The following is a 19,047-nucleotide window of genomic DNA, read 5'->3' on the forward strand; positions in this document are numbered from 1 at the left end:
CCAACAACTGAGTTTGTGCCCCTGGTCACGTTACTGAAATTGTAAAGAGAGTGAGAATGGTGCACTGTCTTGCTTGTGATTCAACTGAGATTGAAATGAAGGAATGACTATGGCAATGAAATTCGTGTGTGTGGTGCGAGCTTGTGTCACCATAGTAGTTTTACTTTAAAGTAATCCCCCTGCAAACTAACACACCTTTTAGCCTTCAGGTCCCCTTGATGATCCCATTGAGCTTGGGTAAGAGGGAAAAAAAATCATACAAAGCCAGGTCGGGTGGGAAGGGAGATTGCTCCAGCACAGGGGTGTTCTTCACGGAACGAACTGTCAAATGCTTAAGGCATTGCCATCAGGTGTAACGCTCACCTTTTCTTGCATACTGAACAAAGCAAAAGCTGTAGGATCTCTTTGTATGTATATGTACTGGTTGATCATCTGGTCCACATTAACCCATTTAGGCCGGGAGCGCATTACTGTGTTTCTCCCACTGGAGTGCTGTTACGTTTCTCTACCTTTACAGCCGAAGTATAATACAGAAAGTGGATATGTAATTTTCTTTTTTTCTTTTTTTTTTTTAAGACATGTTTGTAGATAATGATATTGACCGTTTTGAAACTTTGAAAATTTTGTATTTGTTGAAACTTTTAGAGGGCAATTCTGAAGTTGCCCTTAGGTTTTCGAGGGAGGCTTTGCCTGGTGCTTTAGGCCTTAATTGGTTAAAAGGCAAAACTCATAGTTCGAAATAAATCTTCTGTGACGCCAGTCCTGGAGTCTTTCTGACACATGTATCCACTTTGTGACATTTGTTGTATGGTTTTGTGCCATGAGATATTTTTCTGACGGAAAAATGTGCCGTGGCTCAATGAAGGTTGGGAAACACTCTATTGAGCCATGTTTTGGCCAGCCATTTCCGTTCATATTACTTTACCACAATTCTGATCTAGTTTGCTAGCTTTTGCACGTTAGGGTGAGTAGGCCAAAACATAATAGCTGAGTCAATTCCATAAATAATGTGGCATCATACTAAATTAAATGGCTTACTTTCGTATTGGTGGCCATGTTACCATTGACTATTAGCCACTTACAATTTACATGTAACAAAATAGATCTGTGTATCAAATGCCTACAGTAATTCACTCCTGGAAGTAATTAAATTGTTTACTTTAAAGTGGGAAGTTGTTGTTAGTAATTAGTTAATTATTAGTCCCCATTTTGAGACTAATAAAATTTCTCCTGTCTTATCTTTAAAGGAATCGCCCACTAAGTTTGGTTGATCTGCAGAAGGTACTTCAGAGCAGTTTTCATGAAGGCCTGGTCTTCGAGAGACTGGAAAATCTGGAGAAAAGAGATGTGCTGCAGCTGATACCAACAGCAGTCAGACTTGTCACAGAGTGTGCCTCTCATGGAGACTGGGCCATGCGCAGTCGCTGGCTCTCACATCTAGGAAAGAGCTACACTTATGCCCCTGGTTTGTTTCTCTACGTGAGCTACTAACTGCAGTATAAAAATTGTAGAATTCAATCTACTGCTACACATTTTCTTGGGCTAGTCAAAATCGGAATAATTTCCAATTGTACACTAGTACCATCTCTCTTGCAACACATTACTCATTAAGACTTAATCTAAAACATGTTTATTTGGTTTTGTAGATCTGGCGTTGGTTCAAGTGGAAGCAGGAAACAAAGTTCTAAAGGCTGTTTTCAGTTGTCAACTTGCTGCCCAGGGCAAATCCCTTACTGAACTGCTGCAACCGCAAAACATCGGTAAAGTTTTCATCTTGTGTGTGAAACAGTTTCATGTCTGGAACATTGCAGTCTGTATATATTAAACCTAAATTAAAAAAAATCTTGTCTTTGAATATTTAAAAAAATAATTTTCAGGAGAGCGTAAGGAAGACTATGGACTATTATGCACGCAGCACTTCCTCGTTCGATGTCACAAGGCACTGAAGCTTACGGTGCAGGGTAGACACTATAGCAGAGTGAGCTGTTGATTTGATGTAACTCTCACCCTAACTCCTTAATCGACTCAAAAAGAACAGGGACCGCTCCTTTGTTTAACACGAGGACTACCCGGATTCTAAAACTACTTAGATCTACTGGAGCCGTCATTTTTCTTTGATGAGACAGTCTAAAACGTTTAATGTGCATGTAAAAAAACCTTAATGTGGCTCAATGCCACACCGATCACCAACAAAATACAGAGGCAATTGCTTTGATATTTTCAGAGATTAAAGTGGGCATAAGTGGAGATGTGAATTTTGGTGACAATTGGTCACAGTTTTCCAACATTAAGCCACGCCAAGCCCCTTGACATGAAGGATTTTATCTAGAGCGTCCCATTTTGACGGTTTATGCTTTGACAAAGACATAATCACCTAAAATGATTATTACTCGCTGTTTGATTAGCTATTAAAGGTATTTTATTTATTAAAAGTCTGTTCTGAGTATCTTTTAATGTAAATTACGTAATGTAGCTTCTCTCCTGGGAGCAAGATTCCACAGAGTCCCGTCCCCCTCTGAGGCAGACGGGTGTGGGTGGTGGTGGTGCTTCTGACAAGAGCCTTCCTCTATCACAGCCAGTATTTTACGCTCAGCTAATAATACCTTGAACCGTGTCTTACTGGCTGTTCTTGCTTGGACTCACTGTCAATCGTCCTTGAACTCAGCCTTGTCAACATTTTGAAACAGATGGAATGCTTCCTCTACTGTATAACATTTTTTTATTGACCATGGTGACTTTTTCTCAAAACATTTTCTAATCACTGAAAAGTGGTTGCTATGGAAACCCATCGCAGGAATAAGTACTCATAAATATGTTTATATTTCTTTAATACAATAAAATAGCAGCAGAGAATAATATTCATACAGACAGAGGAAAAGTTGAACGGCCAGGAACATCATTAGTCTATGCAAACAGAGTAACAATAACACAAAAGCTTGAGAGCTGTCAAAGTTAAGGCTGGGAGTTCTAGTTGAACAAATGGCGCCCTTGTGTGGTTGATGGCTCCATTATTACATTAGTATGGAAAAAAATGCACAGAACAGACTTGGGTGCTATCTAAATTACAAATTCATCGCTGCATGTTAACAACCCACTGCTTCTGCTGCTCATAAAAGCGGAGTAACAACGTATATCTGGCTCGGCACGCCAACAGTCAATGTACTGTCCTCTCACCCCTTCTTCACGAATACGCGTAACCACACATAAAAATAATTCCGAAAAATACCCCAAAACGTTGACAATTGATAGAAATTCTCTTAAATAAAACGGCTTCGAAATAATGGTGCTCGGCATGACCGGAAGGTGCGTTGTCCTATGAGATTTTACCGTAAATACGTCACACCACTCTGTGCATATAGTCCATAGGTATCACCAGTAAATGCATATTGTTGATCACTTGTAATCTCATTGCATACACTAACAATATACTTTGTCACTGACCTGTTCACAATTGTTATGTGTCTCTCCAGATGAATACAGAATTCTGGTGGACATGCGCTGGAACAAGCAGTACTTGGACATTTTAGCCAACAAGTGTAACTTTGAAGATGAGAAAAGATATGTAGAGTTTATGGAGGAGCTGAATGCAGTTGCCAATAGGTCTACACTATTATTATTACTGTAATATTCACACAGTAAAATTGTCATGTATTTCACAAAATGGGGCAGGTACTACAGTTGAATGTAAAATGTCACTTTTTAAAATTTGTTTAAAAAGTAATTATTGTAAATTTGACAATTTGAACATTTCATATTTGATTCATGCTGGTCGTATATTTTGCTCTTAGTTTCTGCAGTGATATTTTGTGAAATGTACAAACAGTTTCAGTTGGTCTTTCATCACATGTAAGTTAAATTGATTTTGAAACAATTTTGATTTATTTTTATCATCATTAACAGAATCACTCTTCTGATGGACAGAGAAGAGAGGGCAGTCATTTGCAAGTGTGCTGTCAAACTATCAGATCAGAACTGTGCCCTGAAAATAGCCACAGCCTTCTCCAAAGGTATGCACAGGGAACTTAAAGTGACACTTGGGTGAGCTTAACATTGGCACTTATATTGCCGGTTTGCATGTAAAAATGACATTAGTTCTAAAATGCCCACCTCAAAAGACTCTGTAGTGATTTAAGGGCTTTTTTTGGATTAGGTTTACAACAATCTTCAAGTCGCAGGGTTGCCTCACAAGCAGTCGCGTGCATTGTCCGACAGACGGAGTGTGAGTTAATAGAACGCCCAGGGATTTTTACAACAACTATTGAATGACAAATCTGGGTGATATTTGACAAACCACTCTGCTGGCTACAAGTAGATGACTTTAATTTATAAATTGCCAAAATAGCAGGTGATATGGCGGGGTGACATCAAATGTAAAGCATTAGTAGTCAAATGACCGCCTTCTGGGCGGTAAGCCCTCATCGAACAAGCGTCAATGTTCAGCGAACAAAAGTTTCCAGTGAGGCTGACTCCACAACCGAGTGTGGCTACATTGGAACATACCGTTTTGGCTGTTAAGTTCCACGCCGTGTTGTCAGTCGAAAAACTGTGGCCATTCCTCATCCAAATAAATGTGCACGTCCACTCATTCCTACTTCAGTCTCTGTAAATATCCTGACTGGTTTTAAAGGCCTCGCTCCTCCTAACCGTGATCAGCAAAGAAGCAGTGTTTTTTTTTTTTTTGTTTTGTTTTTTTAAGTATTATTTATTTATTTATTTATTTTTTTACGCAAATAAGCGGTGTGCGCTGGTCCCAGTCTATGTAGCTCTGCTCACTTCCACATTTCGTCATATAAATCAGCCACGGAGAGGTTAATCCTTTTGACTTGTTGAAGTGGGCATTAGTAGAGATGTCCACATAAATGTTGGTGCCAATTGATTGCCATTTTTGTACGTTATAAGCAATGAAAGTACAATGATTTCCAATGGAGAGTTTGTATTCGATCCCTCCAGTGAGTCCGACCAAACAAGGATAGAACGGTAATTCTCCTCATTAACAAGGGGCGTTATTCATGGAGTCACTTATTTCCTAATTTCTCCCAAATTTATTGATAAAATAGAAAATGACAACTCTTTTCATTTCCCTGATCAAAAAATATATAAAATGAACTTGTTAGTGAAAACATGGCGATCCCGGCCCCACCGTCTCTTTAAGAAGACAGATTCAAATCCTCCTGACTGCCTTATAAATTTGTTAGGAATATAAGATGCCACAATTGAAAGGTAATGTAATTTGGTTATTCTGCCAATACAGGGACTGTGGACATTGGTCACCTGCCTCATCCAGTGCTGATTCACCTACACACCTTCTTTGACCTGTGGAATTCCTTCACGCTGCAGGCTATACACAACGGAGAGGCTCATATCCCAGACCATGTTATGTTTGAGGTCAAACTAGAACTGCGACTATTAATACCATTAAAATTACAACCCAACCAAATGGCCAGATTGGCTTTCAGGCTACCACCAGCCTTTTTCTTTTAGCTCCTTTCTCATGCAATTTTTAATGTCATTTTGTGTATAGATCGTGCAGCTCCTGCAGTGGTTTGACCGTTTCTGGAATGTTTGCAACACGATGCCAGCAGATACTCAAGGGATCTCAGTGATGTCACTGCACTGGCAGTGGGTACAGAAGCACCTCATACTTTGTCTGCCCCTGCTCCTGCTGGGAGATGCTGACGTCACATTAGAGTAAGCTACTTTTCGATATGAAATTATACAATTATTATTATTGAGTTTGAAGGCTGAGGCCTTCAGACATTATTCTACACTTTGAGCTTTATTATAGAATCCATCCATCCATTTTCCTAACTGCTTGTCTTCTATTACATACTAGATTTCATTCCTCACACCTTTTTGTCCTGTTACTTCAACATTTTTCGACAGATTCTCGCCATTCCAACATCCTCCAAAAATTCACGTCTTCTGGGTTTCATTTTTGTCTTTGCAAAAATTCACGGTTTTCCCCAAATTTCACGTATTTCACCTTAACATTCCCTATTCATTCCCAATGGCACATTGAACATTTCACATTTACCGTACATCAGCCTTATTTGAAATTCAAAACATTTACTGTAGGTCATTCAATTCAATTTGGGAACAATCTTCTTCCTTGCACACATTTTAAAAAATGTTGTCAAATAATAGCCCAATTTTTTTTATTTACTTGTTTCCACATTTTTCACCGATTCAAACCGTTCCAACTTTAAATTGTTAGTATTACTAAATATTTTTCCAAATTTCCAAATTAAAGCCAGAATTTAAAATAATGTAAAATATGTATGATCCGCTCATTCTACATTTTTTTGATTGATTCAAGCCATTCCACCTTTGACATGTTCTGCTCATTCCAAGTCAATGTATATGATTCTGTCAGTCAATATCATTCAACGATATCATTTCAAATCATTCCACAATTTTTTATTCAACCTCTCAGCCTTCCCACACCCTTTCTCCAGAAATTGCATTCTCTAGTTAATAATTTTCTCCAGATCCTACCAGGAGATAAGAGCTGTTGCAGGAACCATTCAGGCGCTTCTGTCCACTCCATTGTCTGTGGCTACAGCTCTAAAAGGCATCCAGAGAACACTGGGAAAAACTCTGCCGTTTAAGGTTGGAAACCCTCAGTCAGAAATTTACTTCTACCTACCATATTTTCTGACTATAAGTCGCTCCGGGGTTTATGGCACACCAGTCAGAATGTATCATGAGGAAGGAAAAAAAACATAAGTCGCTCCGGAGTATAAGTCACATTTTATGGGTGGGTAAATTTGTTAAATAATTGAGACATGGCACTATGGACGACTGGTTAGCACATCACAGTACAGATGTTGTGGGTTTGAATCTGGGCTCCAGCTCTTGTGTTGAATTTGCTTGTTCCTCCCATGCCTGAGTAAATTTCCTCCGGGCACTCCGGTTTCCTCCCATATTCCAAAAACATGCGTGGTAAGTTAATTGGAGACTGAAATTGTGTGAATGGTTGTCTTTTGCCAACCTCCAATTTGCAATTGGCTGTCAACCAGTTCAGGGAGTACCTTGCCTCTCGCCCAAAGACAGCTGAGACAGGCTCCAGCATGCTCGGGACCCAAGTGAGGTTAAGTGGTCGAACAGTAAAGCTTGGACTTCTACCCAAAATGCCTGACCTAATCATGGGTGTTTAGAGGTTTTGGTGAGGTTCAGACATAGGTTAGGTTAGCTTTCACTTGACTGGGAACCTTTCCTCTAGTACTTGTTTCTGTATGATTTAGTGATGGACAGGTCAGCCATATTTAAAGGGGTGGAACCATTAAATGTTTGTTCAGTTAGAAAAAGACACAGGCCACATGGGTAGCCTGTAAGAAATGTTTGGCTCATTTTGCTAGCACTTTCTTAAAAATGTGTTCATGTGTTTACTTTAAAGTAATTTGTGTAAAATGAACATACACACTCTCAGAGTGGTGTTAGGGCATCATAGTTGAATTTTTGAGCGCACCCTGTGTTGACAGCAGCGGACAAATTCTGGTTGGTCGAAGCCTCCGCTCCTAACGATGGAAACATTTTTCTTTTTATTTTAAAATGGCTCGCCAAAAGAAAATCAACAGGATTAGGCAACAAGGATTTTGGGTGCCAGTCCGAGCTCTAATTTTAATATATACAAGTCGCACTTGAGTACAAGTCGCAGGACCAGCCAAACTATGATTAAAAAGTGTGACTTATAGTCGGAAAATTGGGTATTTGTTTTTTGTATGATATATGATTTCATTTTAGTAGATTAGAACTCATGTTTAGGTAAAACAGATGAAAATCTAACTTTAAATCCATCATTATGTTCTAGTTGGAGACTGTTGCGAAGTGTGCATCACAGCTCAGAGTTTTGAGTAAAGCCCTGGATGTGAACGAGCTCACTTTTGATAATGCATTCAGTTCTTGGAAGCGGGAGCTAGTGTGTCTTCAGGTTGTTGGATTTCGTGTGGACATTAAAGAAAGTCTGCTTGAAGCCGGGGGCCTCATTCTGCTGGCAAACAATGAACTGGATACACAGAAATCTGGTAAGATTTTCTTCAGTCTTGTACAATACACATTTTTGTATTTTCTAATCTCAGAAGTAGTGAAGGATGCCAAAGTAATAGTAATATTTTATCACAGTTCTGTAAGTATGTATTAGGAATGGGCATTGAGAATTGCTGTGCACTGTTGTGCTCAAACAAAGGAAAAAGTTAAAAGGAACAAATGTGTACATTAATGAGCACTTGACTAAAAAAATTCAGATGTTGCAAGACAAGCTCGTATCTTGAGAAAGCAGAAAATGATCCAAGCCACGTGGACCTCAAATTGCAAGGTATTCATAAAACTAAATGGTTCGCCAGAAGAGGCCAAAGTCTTATGCATCAGGGAGGCGCATGACTTGGATAAATTCCAGTTAAAAAAAAAAAGTAACACTTGAAACAATGACATCCCTTCATCATATGCTATGACAGACACAATTTATAATGACTCTGAATCTGAAAATGAGATCAATGCTTTGAATCAGGATGTTGAATTTGATACATCTACATATGCTGAAGAAGATACACTAAATGTGATTAGGAATATTGACCCCGATGTACATTTTTATCATGATACAAACAGTAAGTGCAAATACTATCATGAGTATCAAATCACAAGCAATTAAAGTGATACACTATTGATAATCCACTTCAATAGTAGAAGTTTATATGCAAACGTTGATGCAGTAAATGAATACCTTATTAGATTTAAAATGTCCTTTGATGTAATAGCAGTAACGGAAACATGGATAATAGAGGACAGACCTGATAACTTCTCAATGGAAGGATAGGAAATGTTCAAACAAAATAGAAATCACAAAAGTGGAGGGGGGTGGGGGGTTGCACTGTATGTCAGGAAAAGCTTTCAAACAAAAGAGGTAAAAAAAAATGTGTCTTACTATTGACGATCTAATGGAGTGTCTTACTGTGGAATTACAGTTTGAAAAAAGGAAGCATATATTGATAAGCATCTACAGGACACCGGGGTCTGATGTTGATACTTTTGCTAACTATATAGAACAAATATTTGGAAAGCTGGGTCAAAAGGAAGTGTTTATGTGTGGTGACTATAATATTGACTTATTAAAAGCAAATAAACACAAGCCATCCATCACAGAACTTCATAAATACATTATTTAGTCTTTCACTGCATCCCAAAATTGTACAACCAACATGAATAACTCTGCATAGTTCTACGTTAATCGATAACATATTTACCAATGTATTGACTGAAGATATTCGAAGTGGAATTTTGATAACAGACGTAAGTGACCACTTGCCAGTTATTTGTGCTGTATGACTTAAAATCCAGCAAAACTAAAGAAAAGAGCTGAACTTAAAATTAAATATATAAGGAAAATAAATGATGAAACATTAAGTGTATTTAAAAAAAATCTAGCAGACCACAATTGGAATTCACTCTTGGGTGAATATAAATGAACAAGTATGAGTCCTTCATAAGCACATTGAAGACACTGTACGACCAGTGCTGCCCAAAAATACAACAGCATCCTAAAAAGAATAAATTATCTGCACCATGGATAACTAAAGGGTTGGAGAACGCTTGTAAGAAAAAGAACCTGTTGTACGCATATTTGTTGAAGAATAAAACGAAAGAGGCAGAGATTCAATATAAAAAATACAAAAATAAACTGACCAAAATCTTAAAATGTAGTAAAAAACAATATTACAGTGGATTAATATTAAGGAATAGAGAAAACACGAAAGGCTTATGGAATACCATAAATGCCGTTCTGCGAAGAGGACCTACAACCGTAGCTATTCCAGAAAATTTCTTAATTAATGGCCAAATTATAGAAAGTATTAATGATATTATGAATGAATTTAATGACTACTTTCTAAATATTGGTCCACAATTAGCCTCAACAACTGCATCATCAGTCGCAGAACAAGAATGTGGTATTCCAAAAAAAGTCAACTCCATGTATCTCCATCCAACCAATGACGGAGGAATAATCAAAACTGTGAACACATTCACCAATAAAAAACAATTGACACCGATGAGCTGGACATAACCATTGTCAAACAAGTTATCAAAGAAATCGCTAAACCTCTATCCCATATTTTTAATTTATCATTTGCAACGGGCAAGTCTCCAGAGCAAATGAAAATGGCAAAAGTCATACCCATATATAAAAATGGTGCTAGAAACTTATTTTAAAATTATAGACCGATATCAATCCTATCCCAACTATCTAAAATATTGGAAAAACTTTTTATCAAAAGATTATAAATTTTTATTGATGAACATAACATACAAAATGAAAGTCAATATGGATTTTGAAAAAATACCTCTTGCATTATTAAAAGTCATAGAGGAACTTACAAACAGTATTGATAAAAAATAAAAAAATACTCTATTGGAATATTTATTGACCTAAAGAAAGCCTTTGACCTATACTTGGTGTTTAAAAAACTGAAGCTTGTACTGTTTGCGGATGACACTACAATTTTGTGCTCAGGTGAAAATACTGAAAAACATATGATTGAGGTTACAAATGAAATAAACAATCTACAAAATTGGTTTGGAAGAAACACACTGTCACTAGATTTACAAAAGACTAAGATCATGTTCTTTGGAAAACGTGATGTAAACAAACAAACATATTTTATGATCGATAATATAGAAATTGAAAGAGTTTATGAGCACACATTCTTGGGTGTAACTCTTCTCTCTTGGAAACCACATATTAGAAAGATCAAAACGAAAACATCAACGATCGTGGCCTTAAAGAATAAATCCAAATATCTTGATAAGAAAGCTTTATATATAATTTATTGTTTACTGATTTTACCCCATTTAACCTATTGTGTAGAGGCCTGGGGAAATTCATACAAGTGTAACATTGAACCATTATATGCAATAAAAAAAAGCAATATGAATTATTAGCGCCGCAGGTTATTGGGATCATACAATCCTCTTTTTTCTAAAGTTAAATATTCTAAAATTTAAGGACCTTGTTGAATTTAAAAACAAATCAGTTGATGTTCAAAATACATACAAATTTGCTTCCAGTAAATATCCAATAAAATGTTCAGCAGAAGAGAAAATCTACAATCTGAGGGAAAAAATGTATTTTAAAAAAATGTATTTCCGAACCACTCTTAAAAGTATGTGTGTTACAACAGGTGGTGTACATTTTTGGAATTGTCTTGGTGAAGAAATTAAAGCCGCCAGAAACTTGGTGTAATTTAAAAAGCTTTATAAAAATCACCTTATGCGTAAATATGCAGAAGAAGAAAAGCAATGAAATAAAAAAAACATACAAACTGAAGCTTGTAGCCAACCTGTTTTTACACTTTACCTTACTCCATCATCAACATCATTTATATGACCATGAATGAAAAAAAAAGAAAAAAAATGTTGCAATTGTATTTTGTTATATCATTAATAATTATACAACCTGTTTTTGCAGTTGCCTTCTGTTACATCATTAATTAATAAATTGTATTACCGGTATATTTTCAATTATTATTGTAAACCATTGTTGGTATATGCAACACAGCATTGTATTTTATTTGGTGAATGAGGGGTAGGATATTTAATAAGTTCTTTGAACTTCAACCTACGCCTTTGAGTTTCAATTGAAATTTTATTTTGAAACATGTGAATTTTGTTTTAAACATGATGCTCAAATAAAGAAAAAAAACTGTGGAATTGGGCCTGACGTTCTGGTTCTAGTGGAATCGTTCGGATTTTAGAGTCTGTGCTAAAATCCGATGCCTTGTTTGCCGTGTGGAAGAAACAGCCGAACAGGAAAGAAGGACTGGTACGACCCCTCCTCGAGATGACAAGGAGGAGGGGTCTAACATAGGTGTGAGAGTTGGAAGGGTGCACTAACAAAAAAACTGGCCAGTATAACACCACACTAAACTAAACTACAACAACAAATAAATTGTGTGATCACCCCGAACGCCAATGCCCTAGTGCACACACGAATGAGTAATGACTGAGGAATGACCGGTCGAATTTATGGCGAAAACGAATGGTTAGTGTGGCTACCAAAAAGGATAAATGAAGGCTATTGCAAATTTGGTGCACTAAAAAAAAGACAGTGGTTATAAACACAAAATACCAGGGACTAACTGTATCACCCACAGCCAGCCCCAAACACCAGCAACCCAGTCCCTCTCAAACTGGTGCCACACCTGAAACAAATTAACTAATTTGGTTATTCTCCCCTGATCTGATTGGATGGCTATACTGGTGACGAAGGCCACCAATCAGGGCAGAGCACGGGAGAGCACCCACACACACACACACACGCCGCAACAAGGACCAATAGAAAATGTGTGTGAGTGATGCACAAAATCCACATCCCACGGGACAACAAAAAGAAGCTGCCGAACACACACAAAGTTCCAGCAGGGAGTTTGTGCTTGATGCTTGCAAGTTGTAATAATGGATAGTACGCGGCGGAGATTATGGGCCGTTGCATGCAATGAGAACATCGAGGCGTGATCAAAACATTACATTTACATATTTGCATACTCGTGCCTCCCCATGCATGTGTGTAATTGGAGTGTTTAATGCCCTTGTAATTGTGACATTAATTGTTGTGGAAGAATTGAATTTAAAGAAGAAAAAGACTTTTTAAAACCTGTGAAATTCAACCTTATACAAAACTGGAATGACCAACAGTCACCAATAGATGGTACTGCTGCATCACTTTGGATTTTAGAACAAAGTTTGAGGTGACTTTAATATGGTAAATCTTAGCTTGTCACATCACAAAACATCTAAGAAGTCTGAATGTGGTGGTGCCCACCAACCAGTAGTGAATACAATAATAACCACATGTTGATGTATTTACCCATAAGCAATATTGGAGAGGTTGGTGTCAAGTGTGGAGAACCAGCAGCACCAGATGGCTTCATGCGGTCTCTTGGAGACCCGCAGCATGCCCGAAGAGGATGGACCAGCAGAAGGATTCCCTCTGTCTCAACAAGAATTAAAGCACCTTAGCCGCAGGGCTCAGTTGTGGCCCCTGATGGAGGAAGTGGCTGTACTCAACCAGCTGAGGCTCAGTACAGATTTATTGCAGCTATCTTTTTCACATGGGTAAAACTTAACTCAAAACCATCGCAAAAAAAACACTATGATATAGTGATTTGTATTTATGTGTTTATTTTGGCTCTTAATTGATTTACAGTGACCAAGAAGCACTGGACAGCTTGCGTCAACAAGTCTCCAGACATCTTCGCTATTGCCTCCAGTCCACACCAATGAGTGTCAATCAACTTCGGCCACTGTGGTTCCTGCTCAGTAGTGAAAGGGCAAGTATAAGGCTTTAAGTTTTGGTATAATGATTTATTTTTATATTTTATATAGTACGCTCTGTCAAATGGTAATGGGAAAAAAATTGGAAATGTGTTGACTGACCTTCCTTAAGGGAAGTGATTTATCTTCTCTGATTAGCAAACCGAACCATGAACAGGACTTTCACCGACAAAATAAATAAGAACCACTTTTTTTTAAAAATAGTAACAACAAAAATATGAAAGTGGAAAAAATTGGATTTCACGATACCAAAGAAATGTTTGAATGCCCGAGGGCACAAATAAAAATCAATGGAGGACTGTTATAATCTTTTCTGGTAGAAACAAGACAGTGGTTTCCACTAAGCTCCATTTTATTTTATATATTCATAGAAGCACTGAGCCAGTGGGTCAAAGGTAATAAAGATACTAAAAGAATCTTTCTTTATCTTTGTGAATGATGTATTGGTGTAATGTATCTGACCCGGAGCAATCCTTATTAAATTTTGAAAATTACATATTATATTCAGGCTCCAAGACAATAATAAATTTAGAAAGTGCAGATTATAATCAGTCTCCAAGACACAGTTTCTGATCTTTAATTATACATCTTCAGATATTATGAAAGCAGTGTTCAAATTGAGGTGAAATTGTCACCTAATTACTACCCCCTGAAAGAGAGGATGAAGGAATATATGAGGAGATGGGACCTAAAACCTTTGCATGTCTTTAGTTCATGGGTTCAATCTATAAAAATGGTAATTTTACCAAGGTTTTTATGTCTATGTCAGTCCCTTCTTCCAGCTCTTCCCGAGGTGTTCTAAGACCAACCGGGAGACAATAATCTTTCCAACGAGTCCTGGGTCGTGCCCGGGGATTCCTGTTGGTGGGACATGCCCAGAACAACTCACCAGGAAGGCCACCTTTAGCCACCTCATCTGGTTTCTCTCAACGTAGAGGGGCATCAGCTGAACTCTGAGTCCCTCATGGTTGATGAAGCTTCTCACCCTATCTTGAAGGGAGTGCCCCATTGCAGCTTTACACTGAGTTAATGGTGTCATGCTTTCCCCTCCTGAGACGCCGGATGGTGAACCACATTTTCCTCAAGGCTGTCCACAAGTCGTTTTCCGTGGCCTCATTAAGGTCCCCACATGCCTGAGTTATTGCCTCAGTGCCAAAGCTGTGTTCTGCCAGTGCCCGTCAGCTGCCTATGGAGTCCCACAGGCAAAAAAGGCCTGACAGGACTCCTCCTTCAGCTTGACAGCGTCCTTTACCGCTGGTCTCACCCAGCGGGTTCAGATATTGCCGCCTTGACAAGCACCGGTCACCTCAGTAGACTCAACAATGGAGGCGCAGAACCTGGTCCCCCCAACACGTGGGCAAAGCTTTGCTGGAGGTCGATGTTGAAAGTCTTTCTGATAGGTGATTCCACAATATGTTCCCAGCAAACCCTCACAATACGTTTGGGTCTGCCAGGTCGGACTGACTTCCTCCACCATCGTAGCCAACACACCACTAGGTGGTGTTCAGTTGGCAGCTCTGCCCCTCTCTTCACCCGATTGTCCAAAACATGAGGCCGCAAATGACACTACCACAGTCAATCATCGAACTGCGACCTTGGGTGTCCTGTTGCCAAGTGCACATAAGGATGTGTCCTTATTTTTATGTTATGTTTGAACATGGTGTTGGTTGTAGACCATCTGTGACGAACACAGAAGTCCAGGAACAGAACACTGTTCGGGCTCTGATCAGGGGGGCCGTTCCTCCCAATCATGCCCTTCCAGGTCCCACTGTCATTGTCCATATAAGCATTGAAGTCCCCCATCAGAATGAGGGAAATCCCAGGAAGCACTCTCTAGCATACCTTCCAAGGAGTCCAAAAAAGGTGGATACTCTGAGCTGCTGTTTGGTGCATAGGCACAAATAACAGTCCGGAACCACCCCTCCTCATCCAAAGGTGGAGGGAGGCTATCCTCTCCTCCACTGGGGTAAACCCCAACGTACAGGTGGCAAACCGGGGTTAATAAGTGTTTCCACACCTAGGGCTAAATGATTATGGAAAATAATCTAATTACGACTTATTTTCCAAATAATTGCGATTGCTGTATGAGTTGCAATTTTTTTTTCCAAGGTACTCTCTAATGTAATTTTCAACAATTAATCTTTGTTACAACTAGGGATGTTTTATGACACTGATACCGATCATGCAGGAATGAGATCGGCCGATCACATGGAATATCTGTATATTATTCCATTTATTTATGGTGACTGCTATTATGCAATATTATCTGAAAAAAACCCAGCCATATTATTGCCGTAATTTTGACAAAAAAAAAAAAAAAAAAAAAAAAATATATATATATATATATATATTCTCAAAAGCATGAAGAAATACAAAACCGTTGCTGCCACAATACAACAATTACTCAGTCACAAAGATAACTGAAAAACTTAAATTTACCTGCTTTTAGTAACAGTTTTTAACAGATCAAAATAATTAGCAGTCTCAAAAGACTTGATTATGGTATGCAAAAAGTCAAATAAATAACATGCTACCTAAACATTGCATGGTTCAGAATATAATCAAAGTAGAAAAAATAGTCACATGCAGGCTTCACTTAAATAAACTATTCAATGAGTTCCTAAATTAAAACGATTTAGGAACCTTATTGTCTTGTGCATAGACAAACTATCTTGGGCATTTGTCAACGAGAAAAAAGTCACTGTTAATCTTTTTGTGAAATATAAAATGATATAGTGGGTCTGTTGTCCACAAGTTACCTACAATGCTCCCTGTGGCAATAATGCCACTTATACTGAGCTGTGTCCGCCTTGACTTTATTCAATGCAGTGAGCCTCGCAAACTCACCAGTCTGCCAATTTCTTGTTCTTCAAATGTCAGATTAAGTTGGTTGTGTTGAAATTTATGGCCATGCTCCCCGCGCGAGGTACCTTTTCATGGCATATACAGTATTACAAGACGCAAACTCCACACACACACACATTAGACAATGCTATGTTCACACCAACTGCGGTGGTCGGAATATTCGATCAAAGCCTTTTATTGCCGATCAAAACATCTGTCTCGGTCTTGCGAGTGGAATTCCCTGACATTCTAAAACAAATGAAACTTTTAAACATGATATTAATGTAATTGTTGATTCCTCTCACAACATCCGATCACCCACAGCTCATGCTTCGCCGCCTACAGCCATGTTGCGTCCCTTGCTGTCCCTCCCCCTCTGCTCGCAGCGGAGGCAAGGCTGCGTTAGGGAGACTTTCTGGCGGCGCGTTTCAGTTGGAGTTATTGTAGCTCGCGCAGGCGGGCGCGAGTGATGCTTTTGGACAGAGGGACGTCGTCGCGTATTAAACAAATCTACTTTTTTGCCATTTCGTCTCACGCCAGCCAATCAGCATCAGGCATACTACATCACACACAGCCAAACAGCGTCCTGTTCAGTCAGTGGCTTTGTTTTTTTTTTTTTTTTAAACAGTTTTAGAGTGGCTCTGTTTGGCTGTGTGTGAGACATAGTCACGTAGTATGCCCGATGCTGATTGGCTGCCACGAGGCGCAATGGCAAAAAGTTTACTTGTTTTATACGTGACTAATGGGGCGAAAGGACACACTTTCAGAGCTTCACTCCGTCCGACAGCTGCAAACGCATCATTCGCTCCGCACTGCCCGTACGCAACCGCGCCCGCCCGCGCGAGCTACATTGACTCCAATTGAAACGCACCGCCAGAAAGGCTCCCTAACGCAGCCGCGCCTCCGCTGAGATTCAGTCATCTTTGAGTGTACAATGGTGATGGTTATACCCAACAGCCGGTGGAGGAACTACAGTTTGTGTGGTGTGAGCTTCTATCTGAGGCTTTGGCTGCTCTGTGGAAAAACAGCGCAACATCTGACCCTGACCGTTGGCTGAAATGGAATCCACTCAATCCTGAGAAACATCCCGATTCAGAGCCACATCGTGAAGCAAAAAATATGGTATTGGCAATGAATATATTTTTTACATCTATATCTGCACTAAAATGAATGTTTGTGTAGAGACAACACATTAGCTCTCATAAGGTACTGTCTTTTTAGGGACCAGCTTTGTTAAATAAAGCGGTGTGGTCGCATCATGCACTGGGATTGCTCAACAACAGTGCAACTGGAAGACAGTGGGAACCATCAGGGACTGCTCTCCTCTTCGTCTCACATGTGACCCTGGGGGACTGGAAGGAACAGACTCAGCAGCTCCAGGATTTGTCTTCCATCTTGTGGGACAATATGGCTTTTCCAGCACTGGCAGACTTAAGGTAGACAACATTACAATATAATACTACTAGGCTACACACGTTTGTTTCTATGACCACATAATTTCTCTTCAGAGTCACAGATCTGAGGCTCCAAGGTGCCGTTCTACGTCGACAATTACAGAGCATGGCACACATGTTACCTCACGGTTTGCAGGAGGTTTACATGGATAGTTGCGAGAACCTGCTTGAGAAATCCAACCCACTGATTGCTGCTGAGGAGATCCAGAGAATTCTCAGCGATTTCATTCCCCCGAAATTGGTCCCTGATGGAGTCGTGGATGCCTGTATCGCCTGCCTGAAGCAGTATGTTGAAAACAAAGTTCAAGACACCAACTCTGTGGCCTACGCTGGTGTGTTCTGGGTCAACATGGGGTTGCTCCATATCAATTTATGGACACCCCAGACCATCTTTGACCCAGCTGTTAAGAGGGCCTACAAACTCAATTATGCCCAGCAGGAGGTACAAGTGAATGTTTTGATCCAATTGTGATTTTCTAACAACATTAAATGTACACCTACAATAGACAGAAGCAACAGTCATTTAAACTTAAGTGTTTGTCTTCTTTACGCTTTTAGTTAGCCATTCTGCAGACGGAGTGGAAAGTACGAAGCCTGTCCTCTGAGCTGATGACTGGAGCGGAGTTGGAGGAGAATAGTACAACTGATGGTCTCAAGCATCCTCGAATCAGGTGTGAACTAGAAGTAAATAAGAAAACACCAATTACTTTTTTTCTTCGAGGAAGTCACCCCAAACATTTTTTTTCAAGTATATGTTTTATATAGGCCCACTACTTAAAACAAGGCATTCTGATTAATATTGCTTTTGTGGAATATGAGGTAATCAGCAAAAGCCACACGTTTTTAGCCATCTCAGCGGGCAGCCATTTTGTCACTTCTGTCGACTGAAAATGAAATCACAGTTGCTTCAGGGCTCAGGTAATGACCAAACAAAGCTCAGCCATGATTGGTTGAAGACGACGACCCTGGGCCAGTGACGTCCACGTCGCACACGCACTTGGTTGAACAGCCAGTGGGCGGACCCAGCTCTCAAAAATAGTTTTCTGTATTTTTTTTCAGGTCTTATCATTTCGTTACCAAAGTAATCACTGGGAATCTAATTTGTACATGTACTCCTTAAACAAACGTTTTTAGGAAAACCTTTTCATGTTTAAGTTCCACTTTAACTTTAAGTTCCACAGATAAAATAATAATTTGCCTATTGTAGGCGCCATAATTGAATGTCATGTCACGTGGTGTTTAGTTGCTATGGTAACGGACTGGTGGTTGGGTCACATGTTGTCAATTGTGAATGCCGGGTAATTTAGAGAGGCGTGCTTACAAGCTGTACGGCAGAGGGAGTCGGGCTGGGTAGCCGTTTTTTTTTGTTGACCGCCAAACACTAAATGCTTCGCTTTGGTACATGCTTCTCTACGCTAAGCTACGC

The 19,047-nt window shown here is 39.3% G+C and overlaps 1 protein-coding gene across 5 annotated transcripts in view; it reads left to right on the forward strand.

The window, feature by feature from the left end:
* Positions 1-19,047, forward strand: part of mdn1 (midasin AAA ATPase 1) — a 219,081-nt gene that overhangs the window by 104,477 nt on the left and 95,557 nt on the right. For all 5 annotated transcript variants that reach the window (XM_086018242.1, XM_086018239.1, XM_086018240.1 and 2 more), the window contains exons 49-62: positions 1,248-1,465; positions 1,647-1,760; positions 3,471-3,600; positions 3,901-4,007; positions 5,252-5,385; positions 5,522-5,688; positions 6,489-6,609; positions 7,811-8,024; positions 12,864-13,104; positions 13,196-13,319; positions 17,125-17,289; positions 17,389-17,603; positions 17,676-18,063; positions 18,180-18,292. In XM_086018242.1, the coding sequence (XP_085874368.1) occupies positions 1,248-1,465; positions 1,647-1,760; positions 3,471-3,600; positions 3,901-4,007; positions 5,252-5,385; positions 5,522-5,688; positions 6,489-6,609; positions 7,811-8,024; positions 12,864-13,104; positions 13,196-13,319; positions 17,125-17,289; positions 17,389-17,603; positions 17,676-18,063; positions 18,180-18,292 (2,451 nt within the window). The remainder of the gene's footprint in view (positions 1-1,247; positions 1,466-1,646; positions 1,761-3,470; positions 3,601-3,900; positions 4,008-5,251; positions 5,386-5,521; positions 5,689-6,488; positions 6,610-7,810; positions 8,025-12,863; positions 13,105-13,195; positions 13,320-17,124; positions 17,290-17,388; positions 17,604-17,675; positions 18,064-18,179; positions 18,293-19,047) is intronic.

The sequence above is a fragment of the Filicampus tigris genome, chromosome 20 (genome assembly GCF_054856515.1).
Source record: "Filicampus tigris isolate MCC_2025a chromosome 20, RoL_Ftig_1.0, whole genome shotgun sequence".
In the NCBI taxonomy this organism is placed as follows: Eukaryota; Metazoa; Chordata; class Actinopteri; order Syngnathiformes; family Syngnathidae; genus Filicampus; species Filicampus tigris.